The sequence below is a fragment of the Hippocampus bargibanti genome, linkage group LG11, assembly GCF_051943395.1.
Source record: "Hippocampus bargibanti isolate YZ-2025 linkage group LG11, ASM5194339v1, whole genome shotgun sequence".
NCBI lineage: Eukaryota > Metazoa > Chordata > Actinopteri > Syngnathiformes > Syngnathidae > Hippocampus > Hippocampus bargibanti.
Window position 1 is genome coordinate 8,728,007 of NC_142744.1, and position 21,984 is coordinate 8,749,990.

At 42.7% G+C, this 21,984-nt stretch overlaps 2 protein-coding genes across 2 annotated transcripts in view; one reads left to right on the forward strand and one right to left on the reverse strand.

Annotated features, from left to right (window-relative positions):
* Window positions 1-516: 516 nt before the first annotated feature.
* LOC148891406 (calreticulin-like) lies at window positions 517-4,875 on the reverse strand. The gene is made up of 9 exons (XM_089007397.1): window positions 4,680-4,875; window positions 4,360-4,461; window positions 2,757-2,960; window positions 2,585-2,679; window positions 2,265-2,474; window positions 2,034-2,147; window positions 1,574-1,717; window positions 1,362-1,454; window positions 517-1,287 (listed from the first exon to the last, which is right to left on the reverse strand). The coding sequence occupies exons 1-9, from the start codon at window positions 4,774-4,776 to the stop codon at window positions 1,090-1,092; spliced, it is 1,257 nt and encodes a 418-aa protein (XP_088863523.1). The 5' UTR covers window positions 4,777-4,875; the 3' UTR covers window positions 517-1,089.
* Window positions 4,876-7,187: 2,312 nt separating this feature from the next.
* The window catches only part of LOC148891407 (dynein axonemal heavy chain 8-like), a 51,889-nt gene continuing 37,092 nt past the window's right edge, over window positions 7,188-21,984 (forward strand). Inside the window, exons 1-24 of the mRNA XM_089007396.1 lie at window positions 7,188-7,214; window positions 7,307-7,438; window positions 8,842-8,926; window positions 9,445-9,587; window positions 9,868-10,045; window positions 10,118-10,278; window positions 10,346-10,522; window positions 11,537-11,650; window positions 11,723-11,830; window positions 11,927-12,025; window positions 12,107-12,253; window positions 13,360-13,557; window positions 14,442-14,518; window positions 14,589-14,688; window positions 14,761-14,880; window positions 14,951-15,086; window positions 19,263-19,450; window positions 19,533-19,613; window positions 19,966-20,082; window positions 20,811-20,930; window positions 21,000-21,138; window positions 21,276-21,352; window positions 21,526-21,632; window positions 21,707-21,782. Of these exons, the coding sequence (XP_088863522.1) occupies window positions 7,188-7,214; window positions 7,307-7,438; window positions 8,842-8,926; window positions 9,445-9,587; window positions 9,868-10,045; window positions 10,118-10,278; window positions 10,346-10,522; window positions 11,537-11,650; window positions 11,723-11,830; window positions 11,927-12,025; window positions 12,107-12,253; window positions 13,360-13,557; window positions 14,442-14,518; window positions 14,589-14,688; window positions 14,761-14,880; window positions 14,951-15,086; window positions 19,263-19,450; window positions 19,533-19,613; window positions 19,966-20,082; window positions 20,811-20,930; window positions 21,000-21,138; window positions 21,276-21,352; window positions 21,526-21,632; window positions 21,707-21,782 (2,907 nt within the window). The remainder of the gene's footprint in view (window positions 7,215-7,306; window positions 7,439-8,841; window positions 8,927-9,444; window positions 9,588-9,867; window positions 10,046-10,117; window positions 10,279-10,345; window positions 10,523-11,536; window positions 11,651-11,722; window positions 11,831-11,926; window positions 12,026-12,106; window positions 12,254-13,359; window positions 13,558-14,441; window positions 14,519-14,588; window positions 14,689-14,760; window positions 14,881-14,950; window positions 15,087-19,262; window positions 19,451-19,532; window positions 19,614-19,965; window positions 20,083-20,810; window positions 20,931-20,999; window positions 21,139-21,275; window positions 21,353-21,525; window positions 21,633-21,706; window positions 21,783-21,984) is intronic.

Genomic DNA, 21,984 nt, shown 5'->3' on the forward strand with positions numbered 1-21,984 from the left:
CGGTTTACGAACCCTTGGTTTACGAACTTTTTGGTTTACAAACGTTAAATTTATGAAAATTTTACCTTGGCATACGAACTTTTTTCGGAATACACACGCAGCTGCCTCAATGAGTGATGTGTCGTTCGCAAACGACCACGTTCTTCTAACAACAAAATGGCAGCCGACTGTGTCCTCTACTCCCCGCCTCTAGTCTTCGGTTAAAGCCACGTGATTGGCCAAGAACGGAGCAGTGGGGGGGGGTTACTGATAGAGTGATGCCATTCTCCAAAAAGAAAATGGCTGCCAACACTTTTTGTCCTCTATTCCTGCCCCCAGTCTTCGGTTAAAGCCGTGTGATTGGTCAAGACAGCAATGAAGTAAGGTGGATTAAACATTACAGGCAGACGACAGTGAGTTTCAACTTTGATAGTTCAATGGCAAAGTGTAGTCTAAAAGCAACACATAATTTTCCTCTCTGAACCTACACAAATTGTATCACACACACACACGAATTCAAGACATTTAATAAAAACGTTGGTATAGTAATTTATTTCGACCAACAGAAATGAGCAATGTCTTGCTTTAGTCACATCAGACGAGGGATTGAGTTTGCTTTACCAGACAAATTGGATCATACTTGGATTAAAACATAGACAGTGATTTTACATCATTTGAAGGCATCATCATTGGGCGATTCCTATTTGAAATGTCGGCGAGTGAATGGGGAACATTACAAAAGCATCCTTGATTATTTGGGGTGATTTGAATGGTACACGATTGTTTTTCACAGCCAACGACGTGACCGCTTAAATGTAAATGACATGCTACAAATGTGGCATTTTTACCATTCACCCCACACCAAATTTAATGAGGAAAAAGTCAGTAAATAGTGATTTCTATCATCAAAAATGATGGAAACTGAGAAAAAAATGACTGCAATTGTGCGTCCAGTCATTGAATGGAGACGCAACGTTGACATTGGGGCCTAAAGTGAAGTTCATCCTCTTGTTGATATTTTCTTTTTTATTTTATTTTTTAAGTGAGGACGCATATCAACCACAAGATCCCTGGAATGGACAGTTTTCTCTTTCTGCAAAACTGAGCTTCTCAAAGCTCATCTTTGGGCTTTGCGTCATCCTCCTCATCATCATCATCCTCTTCATCCTCATCTTCATTATCCTCCCCGTCCTCATCTTCATCCTCATCCTCATCCTCCTCCGCGTGAGTGTCTTGCTCTTTGTTTTTTTCCTCCTCTTCCTTGCGTTTCAGGTCATCTTGTTCCTGTTTCATTTTACGCTCAGGTTCCTTGTGGATGATGCAAAACATAATTAGGCTAAGTATCTTTGTCACTTCAATTTCCATGAGAATATGATTGATACCTTTGTGACACCCCATGTCTCGTTTCCGATGTCCTCTGCTTCCTTCACGTCATCGGTGATCAAAAAGTTGTCAAAGATAGTGCCGGATTTGACCTGAGAGCAAAATTGAGCTTTGGTTAGGCATCAAAGTGACATTAACAGTACCAGCACATTCATAGTAATAATACATTTAATTCATAAGCGCCTTTCAAAACTCTCAAGGGACTTCCTACCTGCCAAAGGTCGAGACCAATTACACCGATGTTGTCAAACTTGTAGATGGTTGAATCAGGGCTGTATTCAGGATTGTCAATCTCAGGGTGGACCCAGATTCCTTTGTAGTTGGGATTGTCCATTTGCTTGGGTTTCCACTCTCCCTGCAACCGAAAGGGGATTCATAGTTATGCTCAAGGATCACAAGGTCTCAACATGAGGGCAATATGGAAGATTGTCAATAGCAGAATGTTGAGTGCCTTCCCACCGATGAAATGAGAAAAAAACAAGTATATATATTTTATGAACTGCCCATTTCCCACAATATATCCAGATGTTGTAGTCGAATGTCAAAAGCACGATAAATTGTACACAGATATATTGATATTACGTCATTTGCTTTGGTACCATCTTGTAGCATCTTTATACTAAGAGAAAAAATGCAAAAATAGAACCACATAAAAAAATTTCATCAGTTACATTGTATTCCGGGTTGGGAATCATTGGAGGCTCCCACTCTCCATCCATATCTTCGTCCCAGTCTTCTGGCTTTTTGGCATCAGGGTCAGGGATGTTTTCAGGCTTGTCCCAGTCCTGAAAGGTTAACGAAAATCCGACATCAAAAGTTAATTTTGACATTTTTTGTGAGTTAAGACACTGGCTTCTTTTCACATTTATATAACAGTTAATGCTAAAATGTTTCTTTCATACCTCGGGTTTGGTGTCGTCTGGGTCATCGATCTTAGAGCGGTCGTCCCAGTCCTCTGGCTTCTTGGCTTCGGGGTCCTTGATCTTTTTTGAGGGCAGGAAGTCCCAGTCCTCTTCCAGGCTGCCGGACTCCACCTTCTTGTTGTCAATCTTGACTTCGTAGGTTTGGTCGGGATTTAGGATCAGTGTGTACAGGTGGCTAAGTTCGTCATCCTGTAGAAGACAGATTTATTTGGGTTCGTGGAAGGTGGGGGTTTGATGATAAATCATAGTTTGAGGGCTTTGGGGCATATGAGCCCCGAAAATATATTAAAAAAAATTACCATGCACTTAATCTCCTTCTTGATGAGGTGATTCTGTCCCTTGTAACTGAAAATGACATGGACCTTCTTGGTGCTGTAGCCACAAATGTCTGGGCCTATATGAATAAAACACATTCACTAAAGGTTGCAATTTTTACGTTCATTACTGGAGCTTACAGCGGGTGCGACTTACCAAACATGATGTAGTATGAAGAATCTCCGTTCATGGCGGTCTGATCCAAGTCTGCAGGGAAGACCTTGACGTAGCCGCCACCACAGTCTATCTTCTGTTCATGTTTGACCGTAAACTGAACGACCAGACTCTTTCCTTCGTTGCTGAAGGGCTCAAAGCGAGATGAGCATGCGTAAAATCTGGCATCTTGGCTTGTCTGGAGACCTAAAAAAAAGGGAGGAAAATATGATTGATAGGGCCACGTTATCATGTTTTGGATTGGATTTGCCTTTATTGTTCTTGCAGTGGATAAATTTACATTTCACAGCAGCAAAGTGATCAAAGGAATGAAAGTAGAAAAACAAAATACATGAGCTGCTGGAAAGGCTGCCACTCTCGCGGCGCCGTCTTGAAGTCAAAAGAACAAAAATAAATAAATAATATGACAACACAAAGACAATATGACAACACAATGACTCTCTGAGTCTTTGTGTTGTCATGTTATTTGTTATTTCGCTTTGTGAGACTAATAAAGGCATATCCAATCCAATCCAAATAGGGTGCAGAAAGTGCTTAAGAATGAATGACTCCGTCTTTGCGTTGTCATATTATTATTATTATTATATATTTTTTTTTTTCTTAAAGATGGCGCCGCGAGAGTGGCTGCCTTTCCAGCACTTCCTGTATTTTGTTTTTGTGCTTCTTTCATTCTTTTCATCACTTTGGTGCTGTGAAATGTAAATTTCTCCACTGCGAGACTAATAAAGGTAAATCCAATCCAATGCTTTGTTTAGAAGTTCCTCTATTCCAACACACCTGATTGAAATGAGCTCATCAGCAAGCTCTGCAAAAGCCTGATAATCATGATCATTTCAATTAGGTGGGTTAAAACGGACACAACTCCAGCCCGATTGCGGCCCCTGAGCACAGGTGTTTTATGTCTTTGTTTTCTATATTTATTGATACTATATTTCACCTTTTATCATTGCCATTCTTTGTTTTAATTTCATCTGTGCTGTATGTCATACATATTGGCATATTTGACAATAAAGCTGACTTTGACTTTTCCTTTGAAATCTGTGTTAAACACAATAACGTACATCTGTGTAACATAACAGGTCGCACACCCCAAATTGAACAAAATTTCATCCATTTTGATTTGAAGCAATGAATTCAAGTATTTCATAAATATAAATAAACATTTCATAAATATATTTAAACAGCTTCTTCCCCCAAGCCATTAACTCTTTGAACAGTAGCCCAAATGGAACTGTATAGTGCCTCTTGCAATTTTTTGATGATGATGATGATACTAGTGCAGCGTGTTCGACCGGAAACAAATTCCTTGTGTGTTCTACATACTTGGCGATAAAGATGATTCTGATTGTGAAATTCTGTAATTTTCCCAGAAGAACTTCAATAGCAAGCAAGTACAACAGACAGATGCAATTGTTATCCAATAAGCTTCCTGATTAGCGATATCATATGTGGATTAAAAATCAGTTTTGCTTTCTATTTATTTGTTCACCTCAAAGATAAGGCACACGACCAACGGTCGCTAGAGTACCTTAGCTCTGTTGTCATGTGTTGTAGAATCAACACATGACAAGAGCATGGTGATCACCTTTGTCTTTCTCAGCGTCCCCATAGAAGTCGCCAGCCGTCAGTTTCCATTTGCCGTAGTCAGACTTGTGTTTGGAGTCCACCCATCGACTGCTCCATTCATCTTAACAAACACAACATAGTAATGAGGCAGATTAATGACTGCATAATGTACACGATATATACCATCGGATACTGTACGCCCACTTAAAAGGCGACGCCTCGTTACCGAACACGGTAACAATCATCGCATGTTTGGTGAACAAAGCGAAATATGACTAAAATAGGACCTGATTAGATTTCAGAGCAGAATATTGACTTTGAGTTTTGCTTCATCCTCACCTCCATCCAAGAACTCTTCCCGAAAGTATACCTTGGCTTGTGCACAATATGCTACTAAAAGCACTGCAACAGACGCCAAAAGCTGCATTTTGCCCATCTTTACTCGTCGCAGATTAGACTTGATGTCCTTCTCTTGGGGGTCTTTTCGAAGAGACCTGAAGCTGAAGCTGGGTGTCTTTCCAGAAGCCGCTCAAGCTAACAGATGTCCGAACGCCATAGGACGAGCAAACGGCCCGGCTAGACCAATCACCGTGGACCACGAAATGTAAGTTGCTTTTGGACCTGATTCAGGATCAGCTTAATGTGTGACAAGCTTCGTGCTATACGTCAGTTCTCCAATAGAAGTCGCATTTTACCACTTAAACGCTGATCAATATACAGTACTGTATATATTGTTTGCGATGTGTGTCAAATTGTGCCTTGTTACAACGTTTATGATTAGAAAATATGTGTATCGACACCACACTAACACAATGGACGTAATTTTGTTGTAATGTTAGCATCAGCAAACATAATGCTGCGACCGGAGAGAAATTCCTTTTGTGTTCTACATACTTACTTTACTATACATAAAGATGATTCTGATTTATAAATTTGTAAAGTAGGAAATATCCGTGTCCGATTCGACCAGACTAGACTGTTACAAAAATGAGAATGAAAAATATATTAAAATTGCATTGACGTCTCATTACAAAATGTATAAAACTTCATGTATGTATAGGACAGATGATACCTGCACCATTGAACATCCAGGGTTCGGACATTGAGAGGGTGACCTCCTACAAGTACCTGGGTGTTACTCTCAACAATAAACTGGACTGGACAACAAACACGGATGCCCTAATCAAAAAGGGACAGAGTCGCCTCTTCCTCCTCAGGAAACTGAGGTCTTTTGGAGTTCAGGGGTCACTCCTAAAGACTTTCTATGACTCTGTGGTGGCATCAGCCATCCACTATGGCATTGTCTGCTGGTCAGGCAGCATCACCACCCGGGACAGAAAAAGACTGGAGCGCTTTGTCAAGCGGGCCAGTTCTGTCGTGGGCTGCTCGCTGGACTCTCTAGAGGAGGTGGGCAACAGACGGACGCTAGCTAAACTAAAAGCTATGACGGACAGCCCCTCCCACCCCCTCCTGCCCATCCTGACAGCTCTGGGTAGCTCCTTTAGCCAGAGACTATTACACCCGCGCTGCAAGAAGGAGAGGTACCGCCGCTCGTTCCTACCGACTGCTGTCAGGCTTCACAATTCCCAATGATCACATGTGAAAAAAACAAAACAAAACTGGACACTTGTAAATATGGGTTGTTGCAATATATCTAAATGCATTTCTTGATTCTGCACTATGTACAGTCTTGTTTATAGAACGGTTTTTGCACATCTACATTTGCACAGTATACAGTTGACATTTTTATTTTGTTATGCTTAGAATATCTTGTTTTCTATCCTTTCACTCCCACCCCAACCCCATCCCTCTTCAATTGCTGCTGTGGACTGCAAATTTCCCCATTGCGGGACGAATAAAGGTATTCTGATTCTGATTCTGATTCTGATATAGTGGTGAACGTTGATTTGCATGATGTACACGCAGAATATTTGAAATAACAGATGAACTGTACTGCATACAACGAATACGGGGTATTTTAAAGGCGAAATATAGTGCTGCCAAAAAATAACCCACATATATTATTGTGGTCTTTCCCTTGACCTTTTACACCGCCTTCACTGACATTTCACCTGTCATTCCTATTTCCTGGTGTTATTGAATGCACCTTTACTACAACGAGAAGATGGTAACGAGGATCAGTTCAATAGAATGAAAGAGGAAAACGTATAAAATTTATCACGACACAAGTGTGACGTGTGATTTACGAGGTACAACACGCCACTTCATCACTCATCTTCCGAAACTACACTAAAGCACCACCAACGTCCAGACACAAGGTCAAATGTAGTAATGTATGTCGTGGTTATAACTCAAATTAACTACTACAATTGAAAAACAAGTCATTTTCGGTTATTTATCTATTGCCGGCGGTTGGGCAAAGAAAAGCTAAAACACGCAATGATAGAGTCAGGCTGAATCACTTTACTCTTGGTTATCGCTATTAGATGTCATTAATTTAAATAAACGTTTTTTTTCTCCTATTGGCATTAAAAATGCTGTCAGGTATGTAAGAGGAGCTCGCGTAAAATGTAATTGTATTCATTCGGTATGTACACTGTAACACTATTACTGCTACCGTTGTTGTGTTTTGTGCTTTACTTAGATTAAGGTATATATTAGGTTCTGATTAAATTAATCTGTTGTGTTCTTGCTCTGTATCAGTAACTAGTACTACACTGTGCAAATATGTCAGTCGTGGGTAGGAATCACTTGGGTCTTGGTTTGTCTTAATTTGAATATCCCGTAGTAATGATGAGTGTCTAATTATTACCACTTGTGTTTGATTAGGCACAATCTGGAGAGCCACTTACTAGCAAAGTCGCATTTCTGCCACATCTTCAAATAATGGAGGGCCAAGAAGTTATAAGTCAGGTACCGAAAAGTGCAAATAATAAAATAATAATAATAAACATACTGTTGTACTGTTACTAAAATGTATTCAACATGGTGATGGTTATCCTTAGGAAAATCATAAGCATGCAAGGAAGGAGCGAAAGGAGCACCTGGGTCCTACACACCGCTATGTGATCAACATGCTGGGCCTCAGGCTGGGCTTGAAATCATCAGCGGTGGAACAATTCATTCTGGACTATTCGGTGAGGATATGCAACAGGACTTTTCAATACACAACAAAAGGAGACTTGTAGCAGTGGCACATTTCTGGTGCTCTCTCTTGGTTTGTCTTTTTTTTCCTTACCCAATTAAAAGGTGTCGTGACAAACCATGTGATGATGATAATAATAATAATAATAATAATAATAATAATAATAATAATAATAATACATTTAGCCAGCGTTCAGTCTTATTGGTTTCAAGAAGAGTAAAAAGGAAGTTTTACATAATGTGTGGTAAAAATGTCTTTTGTTCACCACTTTGAAAAGGACACAAACACTTATTCAGGGATAACCAAAATGTATTCTGTCACAATGACAATTTTAAAGGGCAACCGACGTCATCAGAAAAACGTTTTATAGCATCTAAAATACCCAAAACATGCAGTATGATATTTTTATTCAAATACAAAACACCAATAAAAATGACTTAAAGTGTCCAAAATCTGCAAAAAATTGAGCTGCGAATTGGGCATTTTCAGAAAGTCCCGCCCCCAATTCGTGACGTCACGCCAAGACGTCTTGCATTGCTGGAGAATCCAAACAATGGCTTCATATTCAGAGAATATGCTTTCTTGTTACACATCCAGTTATGAATATGATTCAAATAGTTCTGAAGAGGAAAGCATACATGTTTGCAATCGATTAAAGAATTATATGTGCCATTTTGAGGCAACATTGGGGGAAAATCTCACCCCCCCAAAAAAAAGACACAAAATGGCAACATCCAGTGGCCACCTCTGCTTCCACAGGCTGATAAATTCCTTATAGGAGCTTGGATGCCCTCTTCTGGCGGCTTTTGGGTGCAACACGGTTCTCACACCAAACATGTACAGCAAAATACATTGACGTGATGGAAGTTCTTCTACAATGTGTCTTTTTTCGGTCAGGGGGCAGTCCTTTCATGACGTCACGTACGGACTTGTCACCAACTCAAAAACAAGACTTCCTGAATATTCAGAGCGAGTCTTAAAACGTAAAATATAGCTATATGCGGTGGAATCTTATTAAAAAACGCGCAGTAGGAGTCAGTTGAAGCCATTTTACAAATTATGGACACAACTTGTCCGGAGACGTCGGTTGTCCTTTAAGTAGTGTAGCACATATTTAAGTGAATGCGCGTACAATTAGATAGTTCTTATAACCATAGTGAACTATTTAGATTTTTAGAAAAATTGGTTTGTCTTATTAAAGTATTGAAAGAGTTAAAAAAATCCAAGGTGTATAAGTGCGACATTAAACCATGTAACACTGTTTTCTTGTCTGTTGTTGAAACAAAAGACCACACAGCATAATTAGCATTCTAATGACATTGATAATTGTACTATTTGCGATCTGTTTAGTTTGGTGTGGATGATTTAATGTATTTTCTCTGTCTTTGGATGTAGTTGGCTCCTTTTGATAAATTTTTCGCCATAAATGGAAGCTCTACCCTTGCATTTGTGTATCAAGAGGCAAACCATCCTGGGGTAGGTAGGTATCATCCTTGAAAAATGCTGATTCATTCATTTACATTGTAATCCATCCTGTGTTCTTCCATCACCGTTTGGTTCGGGGCCGCCACAAAAATGGACAAAATCCAACTTCAACGGACAGTTAGGACGGCGGAAAAAATCATTGGCACCGCCCTACCCACTCTCGAGGACTTGCACACTGCAAGAATCCAAACTAGGGCGCGGAAAATCCTACTAGACCCTCCGCACCCTGCCCACCACCTTTTCCAGCTACTCCCCTCAGGCAGGCGCTACCGATCCATGCGCACCAAATCCAGCAGACATTTAAACAGCTTCTTCCCCCAAGCCATTAACTCTTTGAACTCTTTCAACAGTAGCCAAAATGGAACTGTTAGTGCCACTTAGCAGTTTTTTTGACAACGATACTAGTGCAGCGTGTTCTACCGGAAACAAATTCCTTGTGTGTTCTACATACTAGGCAATAAAGATGATTCTGATTCTGATTCTGATTAGAATTAATTCTGAATTTAACTTCAGAGTGTGGCCGTGCAATTCCGGGGCCCCGGAAAGCACTCAGACTCATCCACGCCAATTTGACAAAGAAGCGCCTCACGGGCATATATTGCGCCTTCACTCGGGTTCAAGTGAATGTTGCTGTGACTGGAGACAACATACATCAGGTGGGAAAGACTCCGAAATACTGTATACAAATATCCGTTTTACAACAGGTGGTTGTGAATGTCCGTGTGAAAGCATGAACAGCTATCCAAAAATAAATAGTTTTAGAAGCAAACACAACTTTAGCTCGCGATCAGCATACAAATTATATCTTTGATTTGTGATAACTGAGGTATTTGAAGAAAATATATGTTTTTATCATTCATGATAAATATTGCTGCTGCCTGCTTTTCACATGGATCAGTCAGCAAATCATTTCTCGCCATTGTTTCTGTTTTTCAGGAGATCTTTTTTTCCATGTTTGATGCCCGGGATGGCTTTGAGAAAGCCATCAAGAACAGCTTCAGCAACCTGCTCCCCACTTTCCAATCACTGCTAAAAATTGACAAATACGACCTCAGAGCCAAGATTAAGCCAAACTTTGAACACATTTTTAAGCACAGCATCATGGGCTTAGATGGTAAGGTTCCCATCCTGTGATATGATTAAAATAATTTTAATTATTTGATAATTTGTCTTGTTTCCACACCAGTGATCCAGATGAGTTATCATAATGTTAAACTGGCCGAAGCCAAGAATATTGACTTCAGTAAACTGGCATCCGTTCAAGAGATGACGTTAGCAGCCGAAAACACTGACCTGGTTAAACAGCTGGAGGGTATCCTGATACAGTGGTATAAGCAAATTGACCAGGTAGGCGTAACAAAAGGCGTAGAGAAGGTCTCAGTGTTAAAAACACCGTCCACTTGGTCATGAGTAGGTCCTGTTGGAGACTCAGGCGCTGAAGCAAGGTCTTGTGACAGACGGGCCCCTGAGTGAGCTAGATTACTGGAGGCAGGCACTCTTGAAATTCCACTCCATCCTCAGTCACATCAACGGCACACAGTGCAAAGCAGTCATAAATGTGCTCAGACTGAACCGTTCCAAATCACTGAAGGTATGGATGCTCTATTTGTCACCACGGTGATCGTTTTACTGCATATGGTCGGGTAAATTGTCTGGATTCTTAAAAAAGAACAAACAAAGACAATTGTTGCCTTGCACGCTGGGTCCGAGAGGACAGTAATTTAATCTGTGCTGTATGTCATGCATATTAGCATATTTGACAATAAAGCTGACTTTGACTTTGATATGACCGCCCTTATAGGTTTATGTACTTTATGCAAGAAATGAAACATTTTACTGCAGCTTACTGAGTCACTAAGAGAGAATAGACAGAATACAAGTTATCATATTTAAAAGTTTCATGCTGTTGTAAACTTAGTTGGCCGAACACAAGGCCCACAATGGAAGCACAGAAAATCTTGGGTCAATCTGTGGTGAACAGACGCAGCATGTTTAACTGTCATCCTCGAGTAAGAAATCTAGCCTTGGGCGGAATTTAGGACTGGGTAAACTGCTGCCCAGGAAGTGCTCATTAGCCAGGTTACAAATCTATCATTTCATGGAAAGACTACCCATTAAAATATCTGTTATGTTGGTTTATGGATATTGTTGCATCGGAAGTCCAGGGGTGTGGTATTCAAATCAGGATGACGATGTTTTACTAATGTCTTACTTAAATTTGCATATACAGTAAAGTCTCGTTATATCGATATTCAAGGGAGTCCGAAAAAATATCGATATAACCGGGACTATCGATATATCCGACCCTGTTTGCATGTAATTTTCTCCGCGCGTGCATAGAAATAGTATCGATATAACCGGATCTATCGATATATCCGATATCGATATAATGAGACTTTACTGTACTGTACTCTCAATAAATAGCTTGGCAGAGGGCTGCAGAGGTTGGGCGTCGGTCGAAGGAGCGCACATTTTACTGTGTTCGAGCCTTTATTCACAGTGTCCGAACAAACATCTCTGACACTCACTCCCCCTGCGCATCAAAGGTTGGACCGTTTGGGTGGGAACATATGAATGGCAGTATTCTTTTTGTTGTCTTGGTTAGTTGTGGCCCATGCTGGAGTCGAGGGTGACAGACAACTACAACGAGGCCAAGGATAATCTCAAATTTCTGGATGCACTGGAGAAAGTATGCCAGCCTCTTTACATTAGCGATCCGGTATGTATTGATTTTCGTCATTAGGTAGCTTTTGGATTGGTCACTGTGAAATGATCTATTTGTACCTGTCAGGCTACCATTGTGAAAAGCGTGCAGAACATCATTAACGCAGTTCAGATGATCCACATGGTGTCACGGTACTATCATACCAGTCAAAAGATATCGTCCATCTTCATCAAAGTGAGTGAATCCAAATGGACTTCACAGATTTAACGTAAACTGGATATAAGAAGTGCAATTGCAATGAAGTTTTAATCTGATTTGATCTGCACTTAGGTGACGAATCAAATGATCATTGCATGCAGGCGATACATTTCCAACAATGGCACATCAATATGGGACCAAGATGTTCAAAGTGTTGTGATGAAAATACAGGTAAGTGAGATGACTGTACCAATTCTGTTTAGTCTGATATGCAAGATGCATTTGATTTTATTTCTGAATTTCTTTTCATAGGAGTGCCTCGGTTTGTATCGGGAGTACGAGTCTTGCTTGGAGAAAACACAGGAAAAATCTAAGGAAATGGCAGGACAGAGGTTCTTTGGGTTCTCGGAGATCCACGTGTTGCGGAAGTTCGAGGTCTTCTGCAAGCGCCTGGAACATGTACGTTCTATTTTTCATTCAAAAACTTGTAATGCTAGCATACAGCAAAGTAGCATCCTTTGTACAGATAGCACTAAAGTATAATCGGAAATACAGTGATACCTCAGCTCATGAACTTAATTGGTTCCCAGAAAGTGTGTAAGGTTTTTCTTGCATTGCTGGAGAATCAAAACAATGGCTTCAGATTCGGAGAAGATGCCTTCTTGTTACACATCCAGTTATGAATATGATTCAAATAGTTCTGAAGAGGAAAGCATACATGTTTGCAATCGATTAAATAATTTATTCCGTGCCATTTTGAGGCAACATTGGGGGGAATTGTCTCACTCAAAAAGATGCAGAAAATGGCCACCGAGTTCCTGTGAGAAATGAATCAGCCCGTTTCCACAGGCTGATAAATTCCTTACATGGAGCTTGGACTTAGCGTACTGGTACTGGGACGCTAAGTCGCACAAACGCACATCTCGTTCATGTTTTTCGATGATCTCCTTCTTCTGCTCGGCCATAATTTTCTTTTGCGTCCTCTTCTGCTTAACATTAGCCTGTGGTGGTGTCTTTAAAAGCTTGGCCAAAACTAACATGCGGATCAAACCTCCGAAGATGGAGGACACTGATTTGCTGTGGCGACCCCTTGAAGGGAAAGCCGAAAGGAAAAGAATAATAATAGCAAAAGTACTTCACTCGATAACAAACCACGTCTGCACTCAAAGAAAGTAGGTGTGGGAAACTAGTCCGCCAGCCACCGTGGCGCTGTGTGGTTTGGTTCAGAATCAGAATCAGAATCAGAATCAGAATCAGAATCATCTTTATTGCCAAGTAGGTAGAACACACAAGGAATTTGTTTCCGGTAGAACACGCTGCACTAGTATCGTCGTCAAAAAAACTGCTAAGTGGCACTATACAGTTCCATTTTGGAACTGAAAACTCGTTCGTTAGCCAAGACTATATGCTCGCGAATTTAATGTTCGTGAGGTAAAGCGTTCGTAAGCCGAGGTAGTACTGTAATTTAATATTTTATATATTTTTATATTTTTCAAATGAGACTGAGAGATAATTGATAACATACTAACATGCTGACATTTGGTAAGATAACGTGACTTTTACAGATCACTAAAATAATGTCAGTGTTCAAGACGTTTGAGTGTCTGGCAAAGTCCAACATCGAAGGCATGGAAACTCTGGCCGGTCAGTTCCGCAAAGTCTCGACCGACCTGAAGAACAAGCAAGCAGACGTGTTTGCGTCGAGGGCGGTGGCGTTTGAAGCGGACTATGAGACCTTTATGTCTCACATCAGTAACCTGGAAGTAAGAGTCCACAGAGTACTGTGTATATATTTCATTCCTTTTGCATCATAGTTAACCTCTTTTCACGTTTGTTTGCCAGCAACCAGTGAACATAAAGGCAGATTAATTCATATTTTACAGTTTTCTTTGTTGTTGGTACTTTGTATTAGTTTACTGTTTCCAATGAGGATTGCAAAAATACCAACATGCTGACGAACGATGCACCAATACCACATTTTTCAGACTGACTATGAGTAAAAGTATTTATGTTTGACTTCCAAGATAAATGATTTATAGATGTTTTTTTTGTTCTTTACATTTGTTTAACAGTTTAACTCATTCACTGCCAGACGGGCAATGTGTCCACCCCTGTGCCAGGGTTTTTGTGTCATTGTTTTTTTCATTGTCACCCACAGAATATAGGACCACGTAAACATTCAATACAGCGTTATAAACCTTATAAACATCAGAAAAAATAGTTAATTCCTAAATTATATGCGTCTGGAGTTATATGAGCTTGAAATGATGGTGGCTGTCCAAAATACAATGCAATACATACATATTGGTTTATATAGCACTTTAACAAAAGCTGAAGCTGAAACGAAGTGCTAACATGGGGAAAAAAAGGGAATGCTGCCAACTTGTGGAAAAGAAAAAAAAACATTGCCAGAGGCCATGGCCAGTGCTTTGTCGGCAACCAAGCATGAAAAAACAAAACTTAAATTCGGGAATGGCACTCTACGTCACATTTTCAATTTCCGAATAAATTCATGAATGGCAATGAATGAGTTAAAATGATAAAATGTTACCCAAATAAAATCAACTGTTCCAATACAAAGTTTCAAGGCGGAATCAATTTGATGTCTATTGTGATAAATTGTATCTTTGATTACATTCATTTACAGGAGCACCTCAAGGGATTCATGAACTCAAGCTTTTCCAAGTTCGACTCATCCCAGCAAGCTCTCGGCGTAATACAGCGGTGAGTCCAAACTAGAAAATATTTTTTTTCAATTTTTTTTTTTTCACATTTATTGGTATTATTGTTGCAGATTTCAGAAATTAAACATTCCCTGTCTCAAGGCGGAAATGCCCGTTGCTTTGGCTTCTATTCTCCAGCTGTATGTCTCAGAAGTGGAGGCGGTGTCAAAGGTAATGTACCGAATAAGCGTATTGCTCTGTTGATGCCATGCTCCTATCATATTCTCCTGAATTTGATCTCAGCTCTTTGAGAAACAAAACGAAGACCCACCCTTGGGTCGAAACATGCCGCCTGTCTCTGGGAGGCTCCGCTGGGCTCGGCACCTGTACAAGAAAATACACGAGCCCATATCCTACATACGTGTAAGAAAGAACTTTACATTCCAAAATCATGCCTGTCTCAACGTGAGGTCATTTAATGTTCTTTTTGCAGGAGAACTCAGACGTCTTGACCACCCCTGAGGGACGCACTGTTGTCAAAATGTATAATCAGACCACAGCTGCATTGCAACGCTTTGAGTCGGACCACCACAAAGCTTGGACGACTGAAGTATCCAAGCTGGATTTTGGTTTGTTCTCTCTTAATTTTTATTCGAGAACAAAATGGAAGATAGGAACCTCCTTTCCTACTAGCTGCATGTTCATTTCAATGAAGGGTCTATGTTCCTTTGTAACAAACGAGCTCCGTAAGCGAAACGATCCTAACCAGCGTAGCTAACATGCTCAAGGCAACGGAGACATTTCGGCCATGAAGAAACAAGCCGCCAACTTGACGCTGGAATATGATTGACTGCTGGACAAACACAGTAAACCCTTGGTGTGGGCGCTGTTCTTCCTTTTTTCCTGCGGTGGCCATTTTGTCGCACTGTTCAAATGTGGCCTTTTTCTTTTTTTTTGCTCTTGACTCAACTTTCTTTCATCCCATGTAACTTTTTTAGCCTTTTTATCTTGTCTTTATTCTTATTTCTTTTTTCCTCTCTTCACTTTTTATTCATCTAGCAATCCAGCTGTATATTATATTATATTATATTATATTATATTATATTATATTATATTATATTATATTATATTATATTATATTATACAGTCTCGAATGCCTCACTGTTCGAACAAATCGGTGTTCGAACAAAATATTCGAGATATTCTTGCTTCGGCGTTCGAACATCAATCGGTGTTCGAACGCCAATACGCCACGTGAATGCGTACGCGAGGGTGGGGAGCTGAGCGGCGCACGGGTGTATCGCTCTGTTCGTGACCAATTGTTGTCGCTAACGGACGTGCTGCGTTTTGCTCTAGCGTTTAATATAGGTGTACGAAGAGTTTTAGTCCGTAATTATGCCTCCAAAGAAATTAAGTGCTGCTTAAAGTGACAAAAGAAAAGTAGTGCGTACAACTATTGCATTTAAGAAAGAAATAAAATGGGAGGGAGTTGAGTCTCCGGACTGCCTGGTGGCAGAAACTGTCCTTGAGCCTGCTGGTCTTGGCTCGGAGACTCCGCAGTCTCCGACCCGATGGCAGCAGGCTGAAGAGGCTGTGGGGGGGGTGGGTGGGATCGCCAGCGATCCGGATGGCTCTGCGGGTGAGGGCGGGTGTTGTAGATGTCCTGAAGGGGGGGGGAGAGAGACACCGATGATCTTCTCAGCTGTCCTCACGATGCGCTGCAGAGTCTTACGGGCAGGACACGGTGCAGGCGCCGTACCACACAGTGATGCAGCTGGTCAGGATGCTCTCTATGGTACCGCGGTAGAAGGAGGTCGTGATGGGGGTCGGGGCTCCAACTCTTTTGAGCTTGCGGAGGAAGTACAGGCGCTGGTGGGCTCTCTTGGCCATTGATGCCGTGTTGTGGCTCCAGGACAGGTCATCGGATATGTGCACTCCCAGGAACTTGGTGCTGCTCACTCTCTCCACTGCAGCACCGTCGATGGTTAGTGGAGCATGCTGGGGGCGCACTCTCCTGAAGTCCACAACAATCTCCTTCGTCTTCTCCACATTCAGACGGAGATTGTTGTCCTTGCACCACGTGGCCAGGCGGCTGACCTCGTCCCTGTAGGCTGTCTCCTCGTCGTTGTTGATGAGGCCCACCACAGTCGTGTCATCCGCAAACTTTATGAAGAGGTTGGAGCTGGGTGATGATGGTGAGCAATCGTGCGTGAGCAGAGTGAAGAGGAGGGGGCTCAGCACACACCCCTGGGGGGCCCCTGTGTTCAGCGTGATGGTGCTGGAAGTGTTGTCGCCAACTCTGACTGCCTGTGGTCTCCCCGTCAGGAAGTCCAGCAGCCAGTTGCACAGGGAGGTGCTGATCCCCAGTTTGCTCAGTTTATTGGTAAGCTGTTGGGGGATGATTGTGTTGAATGCTGAGCTGAAGTCGATGAACAGCATTCTGACGTAGGAGTCTCTGGTCTCCAGGTGGGTGAGCGCTGTGTGGAGAGCAGTGGAGATGGCATCATCGGTCGTCGAGCGGTTGGGCCGATATGCAAATTGGAAGGGGTCATGGGTGGGGGGGAGGGCAGCCTTGATGTGGTTCATAACTAGCCGCTCGAAGCACTTCATGAGGATGGGAGTGAGTGCGACCGGGCGGTAGTCATTGTGGCAGGTGGGGGACGACTTCTTCGGGACCGGGATAATGGGGGGGGGGGGGGGGGGGGGGGGGGGGGGGGGGGGGGGGGGGGGGGGGGGGGGGGGGGGGGGGGGGGGGGGGGGGGGGGGGGGGGGGGGGGGGGGGGGGGGGGGGGGGGGGGGGGGGGGGGGGGGGGGGGGGGGGGGGGGGGGGGGGGGGGGGGGGGGGGGGGGGGGGGGGGGGGGGGGGGGGGGGGGGGCCCCCCCCCCCCCCCCCCCCCCCCCCCCCCCCCCCCCCCCCCCCCCCCCCCCCCCCCCCCCCCCCCCCCCCCCCCCCCCCCCCCCCCCCCCCCCCCCCCCCCCCCCCCCCCCCCCCCCCCCCCCCCCCCCCCCCCCGTGGCTTAGAAATCGCCAGCCAGGATAAGAAGAATTAGTCAAATCTGCGAGTGGGCTTAGTCTGTTGCTCGACTGATGTTGCCCCTGGTAGAGTTCAAATTCAATGCCGCGCTCCTGTTGTTAATTGAGCTCGGCCAAGTGGGATGTAAACTGCTACCAGCAGTATTTGGTTTCACTATAATTCCCTCGGACAAAGGTAGAATGGACCGACATTTCTATGACTCATAAGTTCCATTCAGTGAGCGAACAGTGCTTTGCATACCACAACAGCGTTGCGGCACCAGGCATCACTGATGTAAACACAGAGTCCCCCAGCACGCGAGTCTTCCCCCCCTCAGAACGAGCGCTACTGTCTGCCCGGAAGCTAGTTATGCTGGGCTAGTAACCTGGATGGCACTGTCTCGGTATGCTGTCGGTCAGCCATGTTTCCACTAAAGCATTTTCAAAGTTTTGCTACAACATCTTCACCCACGGTACTTGGAAGTTGAGCGGAGAAGTCTGATGTAGTCCATTTTATTGTCCAGCGAGCGCTTTTATCGTTAGCACAGCGTGATGGTAGGAATGCAAGGCCGGTGGCGGCTAGCCGCGAGCCTAATGCGAATACCTCCACGCTTTCCCCTCTTTTGTTTCCTCATACAGCGCTTGATGGCGCCTCCACTCTGGGTTGGGTGCAGGAGTGGGGGTCGGTGGAAGAGTGGGGCTCAATGGATGAGCCGACTCCCTGAGCAATCCATGCTTGCGTAGCACTTCTGACTTCAGCTGGTTTAGAGTTTTAAAACATGAACTGCCGATGTCGGAGCAGAACGCTCACGGGAGTAGGTACGCCTCGGGTGTAGCGATGTGCCAACGGAGACGGACATTTGCACGAGTAAGACAAACACAATAAACACGAAAAAACCAATTTGCCGGGAGAGAGAGGAGCCGCTGCGTGTGCACGCGCCGCCATCTTGGGAAAAAAAATAAAAAAATAAAAAATAAAAAATAAACGCAAAATATGAAGGAGGTGTGCGAGTGTCTGATCTGGCGAGGGAATACAGCATGGCGAAATCTACGATCAGTACGATATTAAAGAATAAGGAGGCTGTGAAATCTAGTGATGTTGCTGTGGGAGTGAGAGCAAGTGTCATTGGATAGATATTTTAAGAGAAAAGAACATCCTGTAGCCGAGTCATCCGAAGCTGTCACGTTCCGAGCGAGAGTGACGGCAGATGACTCGTCGGAACGTAGTGGAATGTTTAGGATCCCAAAACAGACACGTACTAACCAAGCAGGATGTTTATTCACAAATCAAAGAAAACACAGCGAGTAAGAAGGCAGGGGGTGATCCGACCCGCGTACTACGCCAAAAAGCAAATGGCACACGAGGGTGCAAAATGACGCAATCCCGGAAGATGACATACATTTACGGGACGCAGGGAAAATACCTCGGACCGGATACACTCGCGCATCGAAGTAAGAGTCAAGGTACGGTGGCGAGTTGAGTCAATCATCCGGCATTGGCGAGGTGATCGCGACCCGTATAAATGCCCCGTGTCCGTGATTAGATAATTGACAGCGGCAACGGCTGGGAGAGGCAGCCCCCCCCCTATATTATATTATATTATATTATATTATATTATATTATATTATATTATATTATATTATATTATATTATATTGTATTATATTATAAATTATTATTATTATTATTTTCATTATTATTATAAATGGCGAGTAGACTCAAGGAATGAAAATGTAGCGGCGCTGAGTAAATTGGATACAATTTTGCAGTTCATATGTTTTGTTTCTCTACAGCCTTGAATACGACATTGTTGATTCGCTGCACTGTGACGGGAAAGTACATGGTGAACTTTGATTCAAAGATAACTGAGGCCATTCAAGAGGCCAGCAGTTTGGTGAAGATGGGGCTGGATGTTCCCAAACAGGCACTGCATTTCCTCAAGGTGGAGGGCCAGTTGAAGACCTATCATCATCGCCTACACGTAAATCTGTTTTTCATCATTTGCTCCCCTCGCTGCGCATTCAAAAACAACCCTAACGGCTTCCTGGTGTTTCCTCACATAGACGATTTTGATGGACTACAAGTTCTCTTGTGAGAATATACCAGCGGACTTTACCAACCTGATGACATCAAAGACCACCCAGGTAACCTCTTTGTGAATGCAATGCAATTAGCTCAGAACTGTCTGATAGTAACAAAACTGAGGTTACAGGCCTTCAAAATCTTCTTGCATGGACATCAGGATTCCGACTGACAGATTCTGTGGTCGTCACTCTGCAGTCATAGAACTGTAGTTGTATACAAGAAATTAGGAATAACTTCACCTGTAAAACTTTAAATGCATTTTGGGCTCATCCTGAAATCTCACCTTAGAGCCAAATATTGTATTATTTAGCACCGCCCCTGACTTGCAGAAGTGACAAAATCGCAATATAATTTTGCCGTATATAGAGAGTTACTTACGAATCACAATGTATTTCTGTGTTCAATTACAAGATGGAGTCCTTACTCCGTTATGGGTCAGTGATGGTCACGTGGTCATCATTGCTTCTGGACCAGTACTTTATAAATATTGACAACGCCTTGTGTGAACTCAAGACAATCTTGAGTAAGGTATGTGCTGCACCTTAAATTTCAATTACCATATTTTCCGGAGTATAAGGCGCACCGGAGTATAAGGCGCTCCCGCAATGACTGGTGTATTTTCAAACTTTTTCCATATATAAGGGCCACCTTCAAGGAATGAGAAAAGTTTTCCAGATATAATATACTGTATAAATACATACATTTTTCCAAATATAATAATGTGGCATTAGAAGGTGCTACCGTAGAGGCTGGGGTTACACACTACTTCTTCTATAGGGGGGAAATGAAGTAGGTGGCTGCTGAGAGTAGTTGTGAGATCTGCTGTGGCTCAATATTACTTCACATATAAGGCGCACCAGTGTATAAGGTGCAGGGTCATATTTTGAAAAAAATTAAGGCTTTTGGGTGTGCCTTATACACCGGAAAATACGGTACATACAATTTCTGAGTAAGTGTTACCCATGTTGGGTTTTCAATTTTCGGAATTCTAGGTACTGTAAGTTTTTCCACACTTTGGCTCTGAAAATTGCTTATGTCTGACTTATGTTCTTTTGTCTAATCAGGCACAAAATATTTTAGCACTTTGTCCTGGTTGTGTTTTGGGGGGGGGGGTGAGAATTTTGAAACACAGACCAAATTTAGGCAAAAACACATTTTTAACAAGCTGGTGAATAATCTAAATAATGGAAAAGGAGACATTTCAAATCAGTGGTTTTAGGTCCGATCACCTCAAATCAATGTTCACCTCTTTCCAGGTGCAAGAGATCTGTAAGTTTCACATTGATGATTATCTGAAAAAGATCTCAGAGACTGTTCTCATTGAGCTGCCCGAAGATCACGCCTCTGCAATTGAGCCTCTTGTTAGTCTCACGCAGGTAAACACTGTCACAATTCATTCCTTGAACAAATAATGCTGCATTTTTTTAAAAATCTATTTATTTTAGAGTCTGTGCAATAAAGGCGTCAAAAGACTAGAACACAAGTGCTATCACGTGAAGGAAGCTGTAAATGAGTTGGGCAAAGTGTTCAATTCCATTTACAAGTCCAAGCAAACCAAAAAGGTCACGGATGGACACAGCGCTGGTACACTTGTTCCTCCTTCCCTAATTATTGTACAATAAAATTGAATATGCACTCCTTGACCATGTTAATCACAGTTACCTAATATTGTGACCAACGGGTGTATTTCTAATGTCTAACACTTGATTTTTACTTTGTAGGGCCAAAGGAGACCCCGAGAGCCTCTGACGCAACCTCAGAAGGCCAAGAGAAGTATAAAGCAACACGCTTTGAAAAGGTTTGTATGGTTATAAGTGTTCTGACAGTGCACTTTTTAGTCATGGGAGGCTTTGTGGGACAAAATCTCTTTGAAGGATCCTCAAAGAATTCCAAAGTGACCCCAAAATGCCAGTTAGAAAACAAAAATGGCTCCTTGCTGGTTGTGTTGAAGCTTGAAATATAACATTATAGGACTTCACAAAGCAGTACGACTCTTTCGCTGCAAGGATTTTAGATGCACTGGTGGAAATGACCAAGTTGTCCCTGAAGACGTTGGAGAGACGCATCTGTGGCTCTGAGTAAGTCTTCTTCTGTTTTTAGCGCTGTCTCAGATTTGCATTGTTGATGTTCATGATCACATTGGAACTTGCAGCTCCTTCCAAAAGCGGGCTGACTCCGGCTGGGTCCCCATGATGAAATCTGAAGTGCATCTGAATGCACCCAAAGTGGTGAGTCACTCACAGGAAACAAAAGCAATCCGCCTGTAGCAATTCTCAACTGCTATTTATTCATCTCCGGCAAGGGTCACCAACCGTTTTAAAATGGAAGGTTACTTCCTGGTGACTGATTGATGATAAGGGCTACAAAATCTAGGCCCCATTTGAAATCTGTTGCCTTGTTTGGAAACCTAACCTTGACTTGAAAACCTGG